The sequence below is a fragment of the Suncus etruscus genome, chromosome 2 (assembly GCF_024139225.1).
Source record: "Suncus etruscus isolate mSunEtr1 chromosome 2, mSunEtr1.pri.cur, whole genome shotgun sequence".
In the NCBI taxonomy this organism is placed as follows: domain Eukaryota; kingdom Metazoa; phylum Chordata; class Mammalia; order Eulipotyphla; family Soricidae; genus Suncus; species Suncus etruscus.
In genome coordinates, this window is record NC_064849.1 from 136695867 (window position 1) to 136717772 (window position 21906).

General features: G+C 45.3%; 2 protein-coding genes across 2 annotated transcripts in view; one reads left to right on the forward strand and one right to left on the reverse strand.

Annotated features, from left to right (window-relative positions):
* The window catches only part of CMYA5 (cardiomyopathy associated 5), a 707985-nt gene that overhangs the window by 575351 nt on the left and 110728 nt on the right, over nucleotides 1-21906 (forward strand). The window lies entirely within an intron of this gene.
* The window catches only part of SERINC5 (serine incorporator 5), a 111926-nt gene that overhangs the window by 38479 nt on the left and 51541 nt on the right, over nucleotides 1-21906 (reverse strand). Inside the window, exon 2 of the mRNA XM_049766088.1 lies at nucleotides 20511-20678. Within this exon, the coding sequence (XP_049622045.1) occupies nucleotides 20511-20678 (168 nt within the window). The remainder of the gene's footprint in view (nucleotides 1-20510; nucleotides 20679-21906) is intronic.

The window sequence follows — 21906 nt, forward strand, 5'->3', positions numbered from 1 at the left end:
CCTACACTGACACACTCTGACACACAGAGAAAAGCAGCCCTTTCAGTTACCTCCTGCTTATCTCCAGCTCTCTACCCAACCCACTTTTCTCCTACTAAAATCCACTGAGGTGCCAATGCCAAAACTCTGGCCTGGCCTCCATCCACTCCTTCCTCCACCCAATCCTCTCCCTGTTGACTCCCTGAGGTTTATCCAAAACCAATAAAGGCCTGGGAACCCATTCCCGATCCCCAGACCCACATTCTGCTCTGTGGATGACTTACTCAACTGTGTCTTCAATAAAAAGGGATATTTTTAGCCCAAGAAACTTCACATGGAATAAGCTGGCTGGACTTAGCCAAGAGAATTTGCTCTGATTAAATATTTGCTGTTCCAAACTTCATCCCAGTTTTAGAAAAAAGAAAACACAGCTCAAATGCAGATTCTACACCACTGGGTGACAAGGACAGGTTGTTGTGAATACCACCTCTCAAGGCTGGCCCCAGGCATCTGAGGATACACAGTGGGCAGGGGGGATCCTCCCAAGCCAAAGGACATCCAAACTTCAAGGTATAAAGGACTCAGGAGCTCTAACCCTCTCTCTATCACCCACTCACACAGCCTCCTTAACCCTCAGCTTCCCTAACTGCACCATCCACTGTCTTAAGAGACCCTGAGAAATCAGTCTTTGAAAAAAATCCTACCATTAGAAAACTTCCTTTGTGCTGAGTGCTATCCAAGGTGTCAAAAAGAACCTAGGGTTGGGGCGAGAGGTTTGAGGGGCAGGAGGTAAAGTCAGACACATCACATGACCCACTGACAACTGGTTCATGAATTCTGATTTAAACATAGCTGGGATTGGGAGGAGAAATAAGCACCAATGAAATGTAGCAGATACTCCAGGAACATTACTAAGAAAGGGATTCCTTCCTTTCAGGTACTTTCAATTAGGTGAGTACTTCTGGCACAAGCATGTATATAATTTTTTATTTATTTTTGGTTTTTGGGTCACACCCGGCAGCATTCAGGGGCTACTCCTGGCTCTACACTCAGAATCTGCCCCCAGCAGGCCCAGTGGACCACGTGGGATGCCGGGACTCGAACCACCAGCCCTCTGCATGCAAGGCAAACACACCACCTCCACGCCATCTCTCCGGCCCCACAAGCATGTATATGAACTGTGTTCCAGAAAAGCAGCTCCTGCCTCTCCAGAGAAACACAGTCGACACCAAAAGGAAGTGTATCTGAACACCCAAGTCATAGAAGACATCTGCAAACCATCAGTACTAGCAAGATGTTCAAAGAGAGGGGAACTAGAAGAAAGCCACAAAACTGATCTCCACAGGACAACTGTCCCGCCACAGCCCAATTTAAAAAAACAAAACAAAAACGGGCCAAATGTACACAGAAAGAACAGAAGGGTTAATCCCAAAGACATGGGTTACTGTGTGCCAAAAGCCCAGATGCTGCAAATTCTGGGGGAAGTCTGGCCTCTGGGGGGTGGGGCTGGTTGCAGAGGGGCCAGGAGGAGGGAGATGAACACTGTATTTCCATAAGATGAAACGTTACAAGGAAGCATATTTGGGAGCAATGAGACCACATTATAGCATTATTTGGGAGAGATGAGAAAATGAAGCCCATTAGTGAAGCTAATGACTCTCACATTTTGGTTGCTCAAATGGCAAGTGCATTGCAGAAAACCTGGATGAAGAGAAAGAAAAAACTTTGGACATGAGTAATGCAAGCAAACAAGAAGAACCAGATCTGCAAGTGCTGGTTAAATGCCTTACATGAAAATGAATCTCAGAACCACACACTCCACTGCTATTCCACCCACCTAAGTTTATGTGTCTGGATGGAATAAAAGGAGGGCCTGTGACCAGGAGCTTACTACTCACCAAGCTGTCATACAGAGGGCCCCCAGATCAGCCTCCAACCCCCCACAGGAAGCCCCGTGATCACGAAGGCACCTATTTTTTCAAGATTGAGAAGTGGGGGCTATTGAACAAAAGAAAAGACAGTCACAAGCAAGACTCACTTCTCTTTTGTGGGTTTTTACACATCTCTATTAGAAAAGTCTCCATTGTGTCATCACTGCCTATCAAAGAGGAACTTAAACTTCACAGTCCAGCTCTATATGATCCTACCGGCTCTAAAATCGGGAATGTGGGGCTGGAGAGATAGAACAGTGGGTAGGACACTTGCATGTGGTTGACAGGAATTAATTTCCTGACATCTCCCATATGATCCCTGGAACACTGCCAGAAATAATTCCTGAGTACAGAGCCAGGAGTAAACTCCGAATATCGCCACATGCAATCCCAAAACGAGAGAGAGAGACAGAGACAGAGACAGACAGACAGAGAGATACAGAGAGAGACAGAGAGACACAGAGGCAGAGACAGAGACAGAGAGACAGAGGACAGAGACAGAGAGAGAATCCAGACCATCGATGCTGTCCCCACCCCCAAAACGCAACACTCAGGAGCATGCAGGGCAGGGGGGGCTCCAAACACTGGCCTCAGCCACAAACGTGGTCATAGGATTAGTGTTTCCCTCGATCTTGAAAGAAACAGCTTTCAACTCCAAACAAGACAATTCCAGGCTGGCTGACTAATGAGAATGATATGAAATACTCTGCCACACAAGGGGAACCGAGGTTAGTTCATGGCAAACTCTAATTTTCAAAGAATTAGGTAATATCAGAGGAGGCCATGTACAAACAAGCACTACAGCAGTTAGTGCCCTGGACAGGAAATGCAGGCTCATCCCAGTGGAAAGGCAGCAGTTTAAAGGGGCAGGCTTGGGATAGTGGGGCAGTCTGGATGCTGCTCTGCTGTGGTGTCTAAACAAAGGTGGAAGCTCCCAAGTCCTGGGAACCCAGTTGCTAGTCTGACAACTTCAGAGAACCTGGTTTCAGAGTGGGCGTGGAGAAAAGTACTTAATAACAGGCTGTTCTGTAGGTGACTATATCCAAAGGGACATGTGGGCAGAGTGCTATGCCAGAGCAGTGTGCTCCAGAAGCAAGTTAGACAAGACCTAAGAAAGGCAAAGGGGCATCCAATGGAAGTGACTGGACTCAGGCAGGAGAGAAATTTGGGGAGGAAGAAAGAGGCCCATGGGCAGGGGATAGAGCGCAGGGAATTAGGCAGGAGGTTTGAGTTAAAAGGGAACCCCAGGGGCCAGAGAGATAGCACAGCGTAAGGCATTTGCCTTAGTCGCAGAAGGACAGTCATTAGAATCCCGGCATCCCATATGGTCCCCGAGCCTGCCAGGAGCGATTTCTGAGCGTAGAGCCAGAAGTAACTGCTGAGCACTGCTGGGTGTGACCCAAAAATAAAAAATAAAATAAAATAAAATAAAAGGGAAACCCCAAGGCCTTTACCCATACGTTCACAAATTCTATAGGCAGAGCTTAGAACCCAAGATTATTCACTGACAATTACACAATGAATACACAACTGGGTCATTAAAGTGGCTGACCCCACCACCCACCCCAGGGGAGAGTGGGCAGGAAACAATCCAAAGCAAAAGGCAATAGGGAAAAAACAGGAGAGGAAACCAGGGTGCAGATGGGCTGCACCCTGAGAATCAGATCATCTGTGTCACCCTCCCCTCATCAGCCTCACAGTCTCTGAAGGTCTATGCCCAATAAAATCAAGATGGATGGTAGGGCACTGGGTTCCTGGGTCCAAGAAACAAGCCAAAACCTGGAGAACAGAGAGGACAGAACAAATCCTGCCAGTTCCAAGGGTAGATACAGGAGGTTACCCCCATACCACAGTCCCCTGAACAGGGGCAGGCATGGAGCAAGGTGTTAACTGCCCCAATTCCTCTGAACTCTGCTGGACTGGCCTTACAGAGCAGCACAAACCCCCTGGGTGCTAGCTCTGACCCACAAGCTAGGCTGGCCTAGTGAGTACTGACAGGAGTGACCCCCAGTCCTCACACGGAAGCGCTCTTCCCACCACAAAAATACAAACAAAATAACAATCTTTAAAACTGTCTTACAGGGCCTGAGCAATAGTACAACGAGTAGGGCATTTGCCTAGCAAGCTGCCAAAGGTACAATCTCCAGCAGCTATATGGTCCCCCAAATTTGGCCAGAAGTAAATCCCAAATGTAGAGTCAGATATAAACCCTAATCACCATTGGGTGTAGCAACATAAAAGCAAAATGAAATAACCCGACCCCAAAAAGTCAACTACAGAAAGTAAGGAAGGGAGAGAGGGAGGGAGGGAAGGGAAGGAGGGAGGGAGGGAGGGAGGGAAGGAGGGAAGAAGGAAGAAAGAAAGAAAGAAAGAAAGAAAGAAAGAAAGAAAGAAAGAAAGAAAGAAAGAAAGAAAGAAAGAAAGAAAGAAAGAAAGAAAGAAAGAAAGAAAGAAAGAAAGAAAGAAAGAAAGAAAGAAAGAAAGAAAGAAAAGAAAAGAAAAGAAAAGAAAAGAAAAGAAAAGAAAAGAAAAGAAAAGAAAAGAAAAGAAAAGAAAAGAAAAGAAAAGAAAAGAAAAGAAAAGAAAAGAAAAGAAAAGAAAAGAGAAAAAGAAACATGGTTTTTGTGTGTTCTCCAACCACCCATGGGGCCTGAGGAAGCCTCTCAAGCAGAATAGCTCCTAGAGTTTCTGTAACAAGAGCCTAAATGTCAACAGTTTCCCATTGAGACCACTTGCCAGTGGGAAGATCTGCTCAGAGACTAAGTGAGCCCCAATCCATTCATTTCCCATTTAAACAAGTAACACTGGAATATAGTGATGATGTGTAAATGCAAAGCAAACTGAGTACGTTCTGAGTCTTTGGTAAATCGATATTAAGCCCAGTCAAGTTAGATTGATGGACGTTTTCCTTGAGCTGTGCTGTGCATTCTTTGCATGTGGGAGATACAGATTCTACCCCTAGCATCACACCGTCTCCTGAGCAGCGCAAGGAACAAACTTGAACACTGGTCCCCCCCCCCCCAAAAAAAAAAAAAAAAAACTAAAGTAAAGGGGTAGGATACAGCCTAGCAACAGAATATGTATCTTGCATATTTGAGGCCCTGGGTTTTATCCCCAGCACCACCAAAAACAAAAACACAAGTTTTGTAAGGTCATCCCGAATTAATACTTAGCATAAGTGCTTCCATTTTAAGATATCAGCCATTTTATACATGCTGTCTGACCTCTCAGTCTCCCCTACACTGAAACACTCTCTGGAGTGGGACTTTGTGCAAAGCAGACAGGGCAAATTGACCTTGCAGTTACCTCCCAACCAAGTCTCAAACCTCCCAACCACGTCCTGAACAAAGCCAATCCATCAAAAATGCAAGAGGAAAGTGGTGGTCTGACAGTTCCCAAGAATATGTGAACAATATACCCTCCAGGTGGATCTAACCAATCATTGTAAAGGGCATAAGGAAATTGTGAGTTGCAGTTTTAGAGCATAAAAGGAAGCCTATTACCCAAAGCTGGGAGGGGGTGTGGAGTGAGGGGTCACTCACCTTTTGAAGGGGACGGCTCTGACAGTTAGCTTTGGGACTTAACCTTTGCTTGACTTGTATTTTGCACATAAAATATATTAATACAAAGCCCATTGCTTTTTATACCGAACACTAACAGTTTAGTATGTTTGTTTTTTGTTCCGCCACACAACTGCAAACAAGTTCTAGCAAGGATTTGCACTTTCAGTCACTAGCTCCACCTCTATGTGCCAGCAGTATTCTCTAGGACTGATGGAGACATAGCAGAGAATAAGCAAACCACAACTTCATGCTAAGACAACTTTCTAAGGAAATTCTGGCTATTCAAATAACATGAACACCAGTTCAGAGTCCATCAGTCTTTCAATACTGGAGTTCCAATACCTGTCATGGGCCAGAAATTATAACCAAAATGGAAGGAAGACCTATGGGTTTTTCCCCCTTGTTTGTTTTTGGGCTACACCTGGCAGTGTTCAGGTGTTACTCAACACTGAGGAAACACTGGCAGGCTCTAGAGACCCTATGAAGTGCTGGCTCTCAAACCCAGATTGTCCACGTGCTAGGAAAAACAATTCAGCCACTGCACTAGCTCTTTAGTCCCCAAACCAGTGGTTTTCAGCCTTTCTACACCTTCAGACTGGCAATGATGAATACTGTTCTTCTTTATGGCTATTTCAGTCACTTTCATGGTTCATTTTAACTATTCATGGTTTTTGTCTTCTTAGGGACATAGAAATCTGCTATTCTGAAAAAGGTCAGCCTCTATCATACCAATTAACCTCAATAATCTGAGAGCCCCTCTTTACTCATCTGAGTTCCTGAGACTTGGATATGTGCCTGTTCGTGCCACACCAGGGAACAGTGGACCTTTTGAGTTTCTGGCCAGTGTCTTTTCCATTTTACACTGGTTACACTGGGCTGTGCCTTAGGGAGGTCCAGTAGTGGTAAAACTGATATATCATACAGAATCATTTTCTCCTTCCCAGACATCTTGGATTAGCTATACATAAGCAATCAGTGTGTATGTGTGTGTGTGTGTTTATATGTGTGTGTCTCACTTGTATATCACACAGAATCATTTTCTCCTTTCCAGACCCCTTAGATTAAGCTACACATAAGCATTCATTTGTGTGTGTGTGTCTGTGCGTGCACGTACACATGCGTGTGTTTGTGTGCAAGTAGAAAGACAGTGCTTGAGGACTATTCCTGGCTTGTGGATTTGCTCCTAGTGGTATCCAAGAGGTCAAGTCCTCCTCCATGCAAAGCACATGCTCAGCCCTTCCAGTTATCTTTCAAGCTGCTGTGGTACTGCTCAGACTCACACCCCCACTGTGCTGGGAGTATTCAGCACACTAAAAATCATTTTTACTGGTGACTCATTCACATTTTGAAGAGGTCAGGCAGAACAACTCATACATAGCTGAATATGCACCACAAAATTTTTTTTTCTTTTTGTTTTTTGGGCTACACTCGTTGGCGCTCAGGGGTTCCTTCTGGCTATGCGCTCAGAAATTGCTCCTGGCTTGGGAGACCATATGGGATGTTGGGGATAGAACCGCTGTCCATCCTAGGCTAGTGCAGGCAAGGCAGACACCTTATAGCTTGCACCACTACTCCGGCCCCTGCCCTGCAAAATTTACTGCTATGTTAGTCTTCCCTAGTGGATCAGGTATCGGAATCACATAGTTAAGTTCACAACAAAAACACTGAGACTCAGCACCACTGATGGCTCCCTCTTAGAGAAAAGGAGTGGGGGAGATACACTGCTCATGTTTGACTTAGATCAAGTCAGAAAGGTCTGATTCTGGGCCCAGAGAGATAGAACAGCGGCGTTTGCCTTGCAAGCAGCCCATCCAGGACCAAAGGTGGTTGGTTCGAATCCTGGTGTCCCATATGGTCCCCTGTGCCTGCCAGGAGCTATTTCTGAGCAGACAGCCAGGAGTAACCCGCCCTGAGCACCGCCGGGTGTGGTCCAAAAACCCAAAAAAAAAAAAAAAAAAAAAAAAAAAAAAGAAAGGCCTGATTCTTCCAAGGCCAGTCAGCTCCCGTTTATGTAAATAAAGTTTTATTGGAACATGGTCCACTCATTTGTTGGCATGTTGTTCTGGCTGCCTTGTCTTTGCTCTCCAAAAGCAGAATTAAAGAGTACAAGATTCCCAAAACTAAAAGTGTTTGTTTGCTGCCTGCTCTTTACAGGAACATACATACAGCACAACCCCCCTACCCCCACTTCCTGGCCCCATTCCAGGCCAGCTTGGAAGCATGCTGAGGAACTGCACAGACCCACCAAAGTAGAAATTAGCATCTCAAAGGCACATGACAGCTGGTAATGACTTTATCTGCAGACCCAAAGCCAGAGGAGCTTGCAGAGTGTCTGTCACCCCCTCACTCTGTCCTGCCTCCTGATCTCCTTAGGAGGTCTCACAACTGTCCCCAAATATAACCTGGACTGTAAGGTCTGTGTGCATTTTCATCTGCTCCATTTTCAGAGCGGCAAATAATTTTAATTTATTAATTAATTATTAATTAATTTATTTCCAAAACACCCTTTTGGAAGAGTGTCTGGGAGACAAACCCTTAAGTTTCAAAGCATTCTGCAATAGGTCTGAATCCCTCAATAAATATCTCACATCCGCTCAGATGAGAGCATGAAGATGAGAGAATAAAGTTCTCACATCTGCTATGCAAACACAAACATAGCCCATGGAAGCAAAAATAATACCCGCTGATGAAGTGGGCGTGTGGAGAGATTATTTCAGAATGACTTAAGAGGGTAGACAGAAACTGTCTCTCACTGATTTAAAAATCCCACCCACACCACCACAACTGGGGCTGAACCCCACCCTGCTCCCAGCCTAGGCAAGGGCAAGTGATGCAAATGTCCCCAGGGTTGCACCCCTGGTCTCTGACACAACTGCAGAGGGAGGGGGCTCCTTTATTACATTTACCAAACTCTTGTCCTTTTCCCCACCTGAGGCCCCGTTCCAGAAGGCATGTGTGACTCACACTTAGGCTCCTCCTGCACCAGCAGGGCCCTTGACTCCTAGAGATCACAGTGAAGAGTTGGATTACATGTGTGTGTGTGGGGGGGGGGGTGAGAGGGTAGAGGGGATTAAAGCATGATCCAGATGTTAGGGGGAGACCACACCTAGCAGTGTTCAGGGCTCACTGCCGGTTCTTGCTGGGGGATCAATCCCAGAGATACTTAGGAGATCCTTTGCAGTGCAGAGGATTGAATCACAGGCAACACAATGTCCTTAACCTCTACTATCACTGAGACCCGATTCAGATTACTATAACCATGTGATCACCCTTTTTGCTTTAATTTAGGGGCGGGTGCACCCACACTGCTGAGAATGGAATGCAGAGACTCCTGCATGTCAGGACTGTGCTCCTGCACTCCAAACTGTCTGCCCAGCCCCCACTTTCCTGAGTGTATATGCTCAGCTCCTTACAGTATCTCCCAACATTTGAGTCTATGCTATGCCCAGCTGTTCCAAACAGGTCTGTTTATGATTCTAGAACTTCTTTCAAAGGGCAAGTTCTTTTGGTCGGTCCTACTTATCTGCAAAGCACTTCAAGGCCCTGTCTGCAGACAATAGTTTAACAGATGTTTTTGATGATGACAGAGAAGGGAGGGGAAGAATTAGAAAACTTCAGTTCTCACATTTTCTCATCCCCTGCCTCCCTCACAGAGTCTGGCTAGTTCTGGAACAGGGGTCCTGTTCACCTCAGCAGCCTCCCCCCAAAACGTCTGAATAAATGATCTTCCACACCAAAGACAATAAGGATTGTTTCTGGGTTTCTGGCTCCTGACAAGTTCATTTTTACTGGAGCAAGATCAAACCTTTCTGTCTTTGGTTTAACCTTAAAACAAAACAAACAAACAAAAACCAACCCTCAAGGAGGGTCTTAGCTCAACTCTGCCTGCAGCACACAACTGTTCCAGGCCTTCTACAGCAAGAAGCAGGTTGTGGTGGAGGAGGCCAGAGTATTAAGAGATTGTCTGAGAGAGTTCCTGGACACTTGCTCCCTCCCACACGGGAGATTTTGCCCGGATGGAGCTTAGACTGAAGATAAAACTGAAGCTGTGGCCTGAGCTTCACCTTGGCTTGGAGTAGACCAGGGGGTTGGGGACTGATGGTGGATCCTTGGGCCCGCTCCCTAACTCTCACTGAAAGAAGTGAAAAACATATTTCCCCTACACATTCCTGATGGGAGTTGTCTGTCTCTTTCTCATGCAATACAATGTTCCCCCCTCACCCTCCCCTCAATTTATCCTGACAGACCAATGAGCTATGTTAACTACCTGCTTGTCTCTTATCTACTGAGCTACAGGTGCTGATCCATTTGCTGGCTCCCCATGGTTTTACAAACCCCGCATTAATCGTCCTGAAGACATCTTGGAGACTTAAAGTCTGGATCCCACTCACTTGGAGACTTGAAGTCTGGATCCCTACTCACACCTACCCCCAAAATCTCCGGATTCCCCCATATCAAAGCCCATTCCTGTTTCCGCTGTAAAAATAACACAGCCCACCTGAAAACTGTATAAAAAAACCCTGATTTCAGACCTCGAGGTTCGCAACCTCTGCTCTGCTCTGAGCACGTTTCGAACCTCTGATCGATCAGATTAAATTGGAACTTGCCTGCAATTGCTGAGCACGTGCCTTTTTCACTATTCTGCACTGGGCAACTGGGGGGGACGGGTCGTCCAGACTTTTCATCACTAAATCAAACCAATGCTGGGCAAAGGGCAGGAGGCCTAATGGCCCAAACCCACCCGGATACACACACACACAGCATACAGAAGCTACACCCATACAATGAACTCAGTACAGCTAAGAGAAAGAACTTTAAAAAAAAAAAAACAAAAACTACTCAATCCAGTTGAATCAGAAGAAAAGAAATCCTGAATCAAATAATCAAGTTAGCAATATGTAAGTGTGCATTTGTTTGTATGTTTCTGCTAATATAACAGTGTTCTAACACAGATACTGGCAAAATCAGCTAAAAACAGAGTTTTGACTACTGGGGCTTCAATGCTTTGGAACAACATGGCAGGCAGGGGCTTAGGCACCACAGCTTTCTTGTCAGTCGGCCAGTAAACACTAAAACAGCAGAGTCCAATGTCAGCCTGAACACTGAGCATTCTATGCTGGGACCAACTACACAGTGTTTACTTCAAAAGACGCTTACACCAAAAACAAGTTAAAGGCAGGCTCTATTTCATATGCAAAGCCACGGAATGAAGACTAGGCTTGTGGTGAACTCCTATTTTCTACTTCAGCTGACATCCTTGAGGACTGTGTTCACCTTTATAGTAGCAAGAAGAGAGATGAGGTAGATCTCAGTCGTGAAAGCTGCTGAAGGCCCGAGGTTAAGCACCAGGAGGAAAAAGACAGTGGCTAAGGTGGGGCCCTGCAGTTTTGTGCACATCTAAGTTGTAAGACCTCCATGGAAAGGAGAAAGGGCAGCTAACTCCTGGTGTAAACCAGTAAGCAAGCGCCTTTCTGCTTCTTTCTCACACCCTGCTCTTTGTGTTTCTATACATAAGCTACATTCTGTTTTGTTGTACCAGGTTACAATTGGCTAGGTGAGCTAAAGGTAAAGAAAGGCCCCCAGACCTTAACTTAACTCCAGCTACAGGTAAAAACATAGGCCCCCAGCACTTAACTCCACACTGCTCCCCAGGATGAATGAGTTAAGAAAACCTTCTTGTGAAGCCAAAGCCACAACACAAAGAGTAAGCATGTAGCCTATCTAGGTTCCATCCCTAGTACCACATATAGTCAGTTCCCTGAGCCCCATCAGGAGTGATCCTTGAGCACCACTAGGTGTGGCCCCCATACTAAGAGACAGAGACAAAGAAGAGATAATTGTCCAGTGTAAGGGCTAGAGATATAGTACAGCAGATAGGGAGCTTGCCTTGCACATGGCCAACCTGGATTGATTTCTGGCATCCCATATGTTCCCTGAGTTCCACCAGGAGTGATTCCTGAGCACAGAACCAGGAGTTAGCCCTGACTGAAAACAGTCAGGTTGTCCCCATAACAACAACAACAAAGCTCTTAAGAGGGCAAACAACAAAACACCTCCTGTGTGATCTGACATTTATGCTCTTTTGGAAACTCAGAATTTAAGCTATCTGAAGAACTGAGCATTCTAATGCCTCCCCATATTCCCCATCATCCCATAATTGGGAAAGGAGTAGAGGTGAGTAAGGGGTTGAGGTAGAAGTTGTGATGAAGCAAACAACAGGCAGGTACCCAGGTACCGCACAGCTAGGTACACTCAACATAGTTAGCTACAATGAGATGGAAGGAAGGAAGGAAGGAAGGAAGGAAGGAAGGAAGGAAGGAAGGAAGGAAGGAAGGAAGGAAGGAAGGAAGGAAGGAAGGAAGGAAGGAAGGAAGGAAGGAAGGAAGGAAGGAAGGAAGGAAGGAAGGAAAGAAGGAAGGAAGGAAGGAAGGAAGAAAAAAAAACTGGTCAAACAAGAGCCTGTGTTTGGTCCAATGATGCTCCTGAGCTCTGAAGAATCCCAGGGTCTCACACGGGCCTCCTTAAATCTCTGGAATCACAGAAGGTTAAGAGTGGGGCTGGGGCCCTAACTATCTGCAGGATAACTTTCACCAAGTACAGGAAAAAAATAACACTCTGGAACTGCTTCTGAGGAAACCAATGCTCTGAGCCCCAACAAGAGAACTTAAGAGCCAGCTCAGAGGACTTTGAGCTTGCTCTTCCAGACAACACCAGCGTCCATCTTGGCCTGGCTAGAGAAAAAACGGCTCCCCCAAGGTGATGGGAATCCTGAGGAGCTGAGCACTTCCCAGTCACTGCTCCCTCAAAGGAAAATAGCCCTGAATCCACAGCAGCCTGTGGTTCAGATCAAAGAGATCAGGAGAAAACAATTTTTTTAAAACAATACAGGAACCAAAAAGGACTGCTTTCAACAACAGAGATCTTAGCAGCCTTCTCCTTCTATACAAGGACTAATTCTTCACAGATTAAATTTAAAACAGACTCCAACAACTCCTTCAGAAGTAGAGAAAGACAAATACTGTCTAATTTCACTTATCTAGAATCTAAAATACTAAACAAACAATACAAAGGGGCTGGGGATAGGAGTGAAGCAGTGTCAGCGCCATGTTCAAGGAAAGCCTTTGGTTCCAAGACCTGGGCAGATACCATATGGACCCTAGACTTCATGTCCATGCCCAGCTGAGTGTTCTTCCCCAAAATAAATAAGCAAAATTCACTGATACCATCTTTTCCAAAGCGACAATACTGCCCCACCTCCACCCCCACTAGAACAATGAAAAGGCAATAGCAGCCTTGGATGCTTTTGGGGGAAGACTTTTTTTTTCTTGGTTTTTGGGTCACTCCCAGCAGTGCTCAGGGGTTACTCCTGGTTCTATGCTCAGAAATTGCTTCTGGCAGGCTCAGGAGACCATGGGATGCCAGGATTCGAACCTTCATCCTTCTGCATGCAAGGCAAATGCCTTACCTCCATGCTATCTCTCCGAACCGGGGGAAGACTCTTGACTCACTAAAAGGTAAATTTCCAATGGGACAAGAAAGAGATGCCCCAACACCAATAGTCACTGTTGACTAAATAAGGACCTTGAAGTGCACAGAACAGTATTGTGTGATCACCAGATAGGAGTCAAGTCAGGGGAGAGGGAGGGAGGAGGAATATTACTATTACATATAGACCAGTGGGACCCCTATCACTACTATGACCCTGGTGTAGTCAAAAGCCTTGTTCAGTATGAGGCTGCAGGAGATGTTATATGAATTTCCACTGGAGGTGCTAGATTGGCCAGGGACGGTTGGTACCTCTTACAATCGTAGAGCCTCACTAACTTTGAGGAGACCTCCAACTGTCCTATTAAGGGCACCGAATTGAACAGACTCCCCAGGAGCAAACTATGAGAAGAGGCCAGAGGGCTGTGAGAAACTGTAATTCCCAGGAAGTAGTTGGGGATAAAAGACAGGTCCCAGATCAGATAGTACAGAGGGTAGAATACTTGTTTTGCACACGGTTTGATCTCCTGGCATCCCATATGGTTCCCCCCTGAGCTAGCCAGGAATGATCCCTGAACAAAGAGCCAGGAGTAACCCTGGTCACTACTGGGAGGAGGAGAAGGGAAAAGAGGGGAGAGGGAAAAGGAGGTCAGGGGGAGAGAGATATCTTAAAACCTTCTTGGGGGCACCTATTCTCTCTGAGTCACTCATTCTGTACCATGGGGTATACTTGAGCTTGCAATAAAAATCACCATGTTTTGCTCTCTATAACCAAGTCTCCCAATTGGATTCTTTCCTTCAGGAAAATCAAGAACAAGGGCCCAATGAGGTCTGGCTCCTGTTTTCCTTTTTCTAGTAACAGAGACTCAAATTCCCTATTACAAAAAAAGATCAAGGAAGCAGACAGACTCATAGCAAGTAAGTTTGAACAATTGCTAAAAAATAGATGGAATATACACAATTGGGGATCATCTTATACTGCATACAAGTATCAAACCATTATGCTGTTGGAGCCAGAGCAGCACAGTAGGTAAGGTGTTTGCCTTGCACACAGCTAACCTGGGTTCAATCCCCAGCATTCCATATAGTACTCCGAGCCTGCCAGTAATAATTTCTGAGCATAGAGCCAGGGGTAACCCACGAGCACTGCTGGGTATGGACCCAAACCCAAAATCAAAAAACAAAACTAAAACAAAAATAATTAAAAAAATAAAACAAATCATTATGTTGAACACCTGAAACTAATTAATACTGTATGCAATTATACATCAATCAACAAAAGTTTTTCACAATGTGGAAGCTGTGTTTGAAGAAGGAGGGAGGAAAAAGGAGAGAGAGAAGGGAGAAGAGGAATAGGGGGAGAAGGAAAAAGAATGAGGAAGAAGAGAGAAGAGGAAGAAGAGGAAGAGAAAGAGAGATTTCTCCACACAACCAACCACCCATCTCTGAATAAGCATGAATAAGCAAAGACCACAGACAAGGCAGAACACAAAGTCAGGCAACAAATCCAAGACATTTCAGAGTAGGTTCTCTCTACTGTAATCTGGCACATTAAGTGCCCAGAAAGGAAGGCTATTGCGCCTGTCCTTCCTGCTTCAGTGCAGGCTTAGGTCCCTGTTCTTCAGGGAAGGTATTGCGCCCTTCAAACATGTCTGTGTGACTTCTCAGCATGCCCTGAAGCTGTCAGCTTCCAAACACTGATGTCAGCTTTGGATTTCGTGCCCATCAGAAGATTTAAAACAAACTCCTACTGATTTGTTGGGGGGGGGGGCACATTTAATTCTGAAACATATTTTTAATACCCCAGACATAGACTATCTCAAGACCATTTCTGCTCAAGCTACAAGATCATTTGGTAAGAATGATCTGAAATGAGATACTGCTCTGAGGAAAGATTAAAGCCCCAGTACACAGACAAACAGCCTTCTTGCTGTCCAAAGCTTTCATCTCATGGAAAGAAGAATTTCTCAACTGAAAAGAAGTTTGAGTCAACATCTCCTTAAGGTTCCTTCCTTTCCCTTCAAGCAAACATGGGCTGCATTCTAAAACCAAGGCAAAGTCTGAAAAAATGGAAGAGGGGCAAAGGGGGTGCTTGCCCTGGTGCTCTGAACCCACACACCGGAATCCCATCCACCAAGTGCAAAGGCAAGGCAGCTGCGCTGGATGAGCAGCAATCAGGCACCTCCCATCCAGGCCATCACAGCAGGCACAACTCTCTCCTCTTCCCTTCCCACCCTCCACATTTCCGCAGGCAAACAAAGAGCAGGCAAGGGGTAGGAGGGGACACCCCAGAGAGAGCCCAGTGAGTGCCCACAAGGGGACCTTTCATCACACACCCTCGATACTGCCTGAGGATGAGGTCAGCTTCTATTCTATAGGACTAGAACAAGCTGACTTTGTGACCAGCTGGCCGGCTCCCTGGAGCCCCTAAAGATGGGAGAAGATCAGTTTCGCCCACAGGGACTTCATTCCCAATGTAGGATGCCCAGCCAAACCATTTCTAAATAAATATATTCAGGGGCCAGGCATAGAACCACTCAGAAAAGCCTCTGTGAGTCTCTGAGTTGGCCCCACTCTCGCTCTGACCCCAAGTTACTCAGAATACACACCACTGCCAAGCTCACCTCCCTACAGCACCCCCTGTTCCATCATCACCTCCTACTCAAGCCTCCACAATGGCTTCCCCTTTGCAGTCAGACCACAGTCAAAATGTCTCAGCACAGCACCAAAATTCCTGCAAGATCTGGTCACCTTCCCGGCCCAGGTTTCCTTTTCACCCAAGCACCTCTTCTGAGTTCTTTTTTTTTTTTTTTTTTCTCTTCTCTCCACTTACACAGCCTAATACCTAAGAAAATATTCAGCCAAATGCCAACTCCTACCACTTAAGACTTGGCTACAGAGGAATAAAATGCTGCGCCCTCTTGCCTTACCAACAGCACGGTCATGAGTTTAAAACTGCAGGGCTAAACGGTAACAGGGCCCTGTAACACAGTCAGTCACTTCTGGCAGCCCTTTAGCTGGATATATGTGAGCACCTCGACTTAGAAAACCCCAGAAAATAGCCAGGAAGCCGAGCCCCCATTGAGCGCCCTAACTTCAAATTTCGTGCCTTAGCTCAAAGAACAACAGCTAGTGGGCAGATGTATAAGGGCCATGAAAGGAGTGTTGGGCTCAGTGAGCCCTGAGTTTGTGGGTGCAGCTCCACAGCCTGCTGTAGGTAGAAGTCCTTAAGAGCACCAGATCTGGGTGGGTGTGTGAGCCCCGTCACTGCAACAGCAGCATCAACAAGCAAAGGTGAGAAAAAAAAGCAAGCAAGGGAAAAAAGGAGGAAGGTTGAGGTTGGAGAGATAAGCCACTTGCTTTGCACACAGCTGACTTGGGTTCAATCTTCAGCACCCTATAGGGCCTCCAAGCAGTGCAAGGAGTGTCTCCTCAGTGTAGAGCCAGAAGAAACCCCTGAGCATCACTAGGGTGGTCCAAAAACAAAATAAAATAAGGGGGAGGCACAAAGACCACAAATGACTTAGTATCTCCATCATGTCACTCACTTGTCAGTCAGGGATAATGACGTAAGCAGTGATGGCGGAATTGACACCAGGAAGATGCTGAGAACAAGCCTGGCACCCTGTGTCACCATGTAACTGCTAGGGATCTAAACACCTATCACATAGGTCACTTCCTCCACAAAAACTTCCAAGCAACAACAGTCAACATCTTTGTTCCTGAAATGCCCTATGACTGTCAGAATGCATCAAGACTCTCTGGGGATGTTAGGGACTCTTTCCAAAGAGCATGCTACTTGCACAGTAATCAGATGCCAAAAAAATAATCATGGGCTGGTGGTAGGTGATGCCAGGGAGTAAACCTAGGGCCTCACACATCTGAGCCATGTGTACTGAGCCACAACTCTATTCCCTCAATTATTAAATTATTATTACAAAAGTTTACTTCTTAAAATATATTTCTGTGTCTTTCAACTTATCAGTATCTCAAGTAACAATGTAGATCTGAGAGCAGGTATCAAAAATTTGTAGTGTTATATTTTATTTCTTGGATCCAAAGCTTAATTCTACAGACTTAAGCTTTGTTAAATTTGAAAGTTGAAAGAAAAAAAAATTGGGGCAGGGGGCCTACTAGGGTCACACTAGGCAGTGCTCAGGTGTTACTCCTAGCTGCACTCAGATATTACTCCTGTCAGGCTTTCAGGGACTATATGGGATGCTGGGGTTCAAATCCAGGTAGGTCACATGCAAGGCAAATGCCCTACCTGCTGTGCTATTGCTCCAACCCAAAACACCAAAAATTTTTAAGTGACCAGAATGGTTCCACAGACATTTGTGTTTCTTTTGGGAGGACTGTTTACTCCTGGTAGATGAGAGAGGGGGGAAATCACACCCAAGCTTGCTTTCCAGTATTGACCTCTTTGGCCACGATCTATACAGACTATCAGCTCCTACCCCAGACAGATCTCATCAAGCTAAAAGGTGGTCAAGTGGTAGAAAACCTCTTGCTTAGAGGGCCAGAGAAATAGTACCACAGTTAAGGCGCTCACCTTGCACCTGGCCAACCTGGCACAATGGTCCCCTAAGCATCACCTGGAGTGATGCCTGAGTGCAGAGGCAAAACACCTGAGCATTGCCAAGTATGGCCCCCAAACAAACAAACAAAAAGAAAAGAAAACCTCTTCCCAGCATGCGGAAGCCCCACTAACTCACAAGGACTTTTGGAGAAAAAAAGGCGATCTATCTCTAGATCAATCTATCTATTGATACATCTATCTATCTATCTATCTATCTATCTATCTATCTATCTATCTATCTATCACAGTGCTTACACTGTGATCTCTGTGTCAGTTTGTTCAGAACCTAAGAGAAGGGAGGGATTGGGGGATCCCTGAAAAAAGAAAAAACAAAAACAAATTCCTCCTCCCTGCCTGTTGTACTACTGTGGGATAAAATAGTAAATTCTAGCAGAGTGTCATGTGTACTTCAGTATACACACTGGCTGGCTCTGCATACACTGCCCCAAAATGGCAAGTCTATTCCTGATCCCTAGACACACACATTCAGCAAATGACACATCCAGAAAAGTTGTGATCACCTTAAAACCCGCTCATTATATCTGAGATTATCTAAACTGTACCCTATCTCTCTTAGAGACTAAAGTGCTTAACCAGCTGCTACTTGGAAGTTCTAGTCACATCAAAAGTTTCTGTATTGTGCAAGAAACTGGGGATAAAGTAGAAAGCTAATCTACTCAGGGGCCGAAGTGATAGCACAACAGTAGGGCATTTGCTTAGAAAATCTGGGGCTGACCCAAGTTCAATCCCCGGCAGCCCATATGATCCCCTGAGCCTGCCAGGAGTGATTTCCTCAGAAAATCCTGCAGAGCCAGACATAACCCGAGCACCACTGGGTGTGGCCTGATCCCTCCTCCCTGCCCCCCCCAAAAGAAAGTTAACCTACTATCAATGAGAAAATATTCACTCATACTAGACATCTGACAGGAGCCTAATACTGGAAACAGATAAAGATAAGTATTCACAAAAATCAACCACCACAACAAAGCAAGCCAGTTAAAATATAGGGAGAGGAGCAAAACACACTTCAAGCAAGTCAGAGAGATGGCCAACAGTGCTCTTCAGCACTGATTAACAGGGAAATGCAAATCAAATCACAATGAGGTATTACCTCACACCAGTGAAATGCAAATATATCAAAAAAAAAATTGGAAACAAGTGCTGGCAAAGATGTGGAGAAAAACAAATCCCTATTTACTGCTGTAGAACTGTTGTCTGGTTTAGTCTCTACAGGAAATGGTAAAAAAAATTTTTGGGGGCCGGGCGGTGGCGCTGGAGGTAAGGTGCCTGCCTTGCCTGCGCTAACCTAGGACAGACCGCGGTTCGATCCCCCGGCGTCCCATATGGTCCCCCAAGAAGCCAGGAGCAACTTCTGAGCGCATAGCCAGGAGTAACCCCTGAGCGTCACAGGGTGTGGCCCAAAAACCAAAAAAAAAAAAAAAAAAATTTTTTGACACTCTTGGAATTTATCCCAAGCATACAAAATAGGCATACACATATCTGTGTTTTACAATAGCCAAGATCAGGAAGTAACTCACCTATCAACAGCAAAGACTGATGAGTGGATAAAGATATGTGGTATATACACACAATACTCAGCTCTAAGGAAAGAAGGAATCTGGAACTGGAGCAATAGCATAGCAGGAAGGAAGCATGCCCTGCATGCAGCCAACGTGGGTTCGATCCCTGGTATCCCATTTGGTCCCCCATATGAAGCCTGCCAGGAGTAATTCCTGAGTGCCAATCACAGCGTGTGGCCCAAAAAGCAAATAAAAAAAGATAAAATCTTGCCTTCTGCTACAATGTGGAGGAAATTAGAGGGAGCATGTAAACTTAAATAAGTCTACAGAAGTAGAAAGACAAATGCAAAATCATCTAACATGTGGTCAATAAGAAAATAAAGCAAGGACAAAACAGTATTTAATGAAATAGACTCTTGGCTCTGACAACAAAACTGTGGTTATGGAATAGTAGAGGGGAAGATGGAGTGGACCAGAAATGGCTATTGAAAAATCAGTGAAGGCTCTTAGCTACTTGGGTGGTGGTGACAGTTACTAATTTGGTACTGATTATAAAGATCATAAACAAGGTTATAAATACCAATACCAGGATCAGAAAGAGTACAGATGGGACAGTGCCTGACCTCAGTTTGACCACAGCATATGGTCCCCTGAACACAACCAAAAGTGACCCCTTAGCACATAACCAGAAGTAAACCCTGAGCACCACAAGGTATGACCCAGAACCCACCACCCTCACCCAACCTCCACCAATACCAAACCATTATAACCATAAAAAATTAAAATTAAATATTTTTATTTTAAAAATATCTTAGAAACAGCTGCTTCTTGATTGGGAGGCAAGGGGGATGCTTATACCCTGCAAAACTTAAGGGTTATTCTTTGCTCTGACCTCAAGAAACTTCTGTCAGTGCTTGAGTAACCATATGAAATGTCAGAGATCAAAAACCAGGTCAGCTACATGCAAGGCAAGAGTCTTATTGGCTATACTATCTTTAAAGGCCCTATCTGTTGCTGAAAGAAGTACAGAGGCCAGAGCAATAGTACAGTGGGAAGAGCTCTTGCCATGCACATGAGAGCCAGCACCACATATGGTACTCAAGCCTGGCCAGGAATAATTCCTGAGCATGGAGTAAGCCCTGAGATTATCTGGATATCACTGTCCAACGCACACACAAAAAGAAATCCTAAAACTATACATTGAATTAGGAACAGCTGCAAAGTGAAAGCACATAATCCTTATATAAGTTGCCTCCAAGGAGAGCAGCAGACTGCATCCAGACCACATTACTAGAGAAAATCAGGCTGGGCCACCTGCTTGGCAGGAAAGTTCATTTCAGAGGCTTCGGAAAGGTTCAGAAAGATTTGAGATTCCTTAGTCGGTCAGCATATCCTCTACTGAACCCTCTTGTTGAATACCCAGGAGAGAAAAAGGTGAAGGAGGCAGACTTACATGCTCCTGCATCGCCTGAGCCACAGTCTCGGACATCATGATGCAGCAGAGAATGACGACCAGGATGAAGTAGAGCGCATACATGAAGCGGGTGCCCCGGGACTGCCGGATCTTGGGGCAGCATCCGCAGCAGAGGGAACAGCCTGCAGTCCCACAGCAGCAGGCCAACTGGGAAAAAGGAAAAAAAAAAAAAGAACAACGGTCTTAGATCCACAACTTAACATTACAAACCTTTCTATAAGCCAACCTTGCAGGCCACCTACCATTCTTCTGAAGCATCCTGTCCCAAGAACAAAGAGAAACTGCTCAGTGCTGTGAGCAAAACTTTTGCCAGAACTGGTCTGAGACTGTGCTTAGTGACACACACACACGCATTATGGCTTGGGAGATGCTCAATAATTAAACTTCAGAGTTCCACCAGAAGCACTATAATCATTACTCTTAGACAAAACAAAGACTTCTGGGATCAGCTGAGACCAAGAGAAGATAGCAAGGACTAGGAAAAAAGGACAGAATGAGGCAGGCAGAAAGAGGAAAGCAAAAGAGTTCATCTAAGAAAGGAACTTGGCCAACTCCAGGAGCCAAAAATAAATGGGAACTTGTAGGGATAAGGAAGATCTGTATGTTTGCATCCATTCGACTATGCAGGAAGGAAAAGTGTACACCTTGAAGCTGAAAAGAAATTGGTACATCTCATGCATACTTGTTTACCACAGCTATACCTATGTGATGAGTTTTTAGCGTTAGTGAATGCAACATGACTGAGTTTTGTTGGTCAAGGGAATTAGACCAAATCTGGAATTATTATCTAAGTGGGGGGGTCTGTTGACAAGTTTGGGTCTAGTAATGATTTTTCCTTTTTAAAGCATGTATTTGCAGGCTGGAAAGATAGTTCAACAATAAACTGAATGCATGCTTTGCAGAAGGTCCAGATTTGAACCCCCACATCCATGTTCCCTCCAACACCACCCAGAGCAATCTCAGAACACAGAGCAGAGCTGAGTGTTTAGCCCCCCCCCTCCAAACCTCCCTCCACATGCTCATCAACTACAGCAAATATACTTAAGTAAGTGAATATCAATATTGGAGTGCCTAGGTGTATGTGGGGATGGCGTACATGTGTCTTCCTCTCAAGTTTGCTGCTATGAACCTAAAACTACTCTTAAAAAATAGTCTTAGAAGCGGGGCCGGAGTGATAGCTCAACAAGGTAGGGTGTTTGCCTTGCATGTGACCAACCTGAGTTTAATCCCCAGCATCCCATATGGTCCCCAAGCCTGCCAGAGTCGATATTTGAGTGCAGATGAGCGCCACTGCTGGCCCCCAACACAACAACAACAAAATTGTCTTAGGAGCAAATAAACAAGGACCATTAGGGATGGCACAATGCTTAAAGTG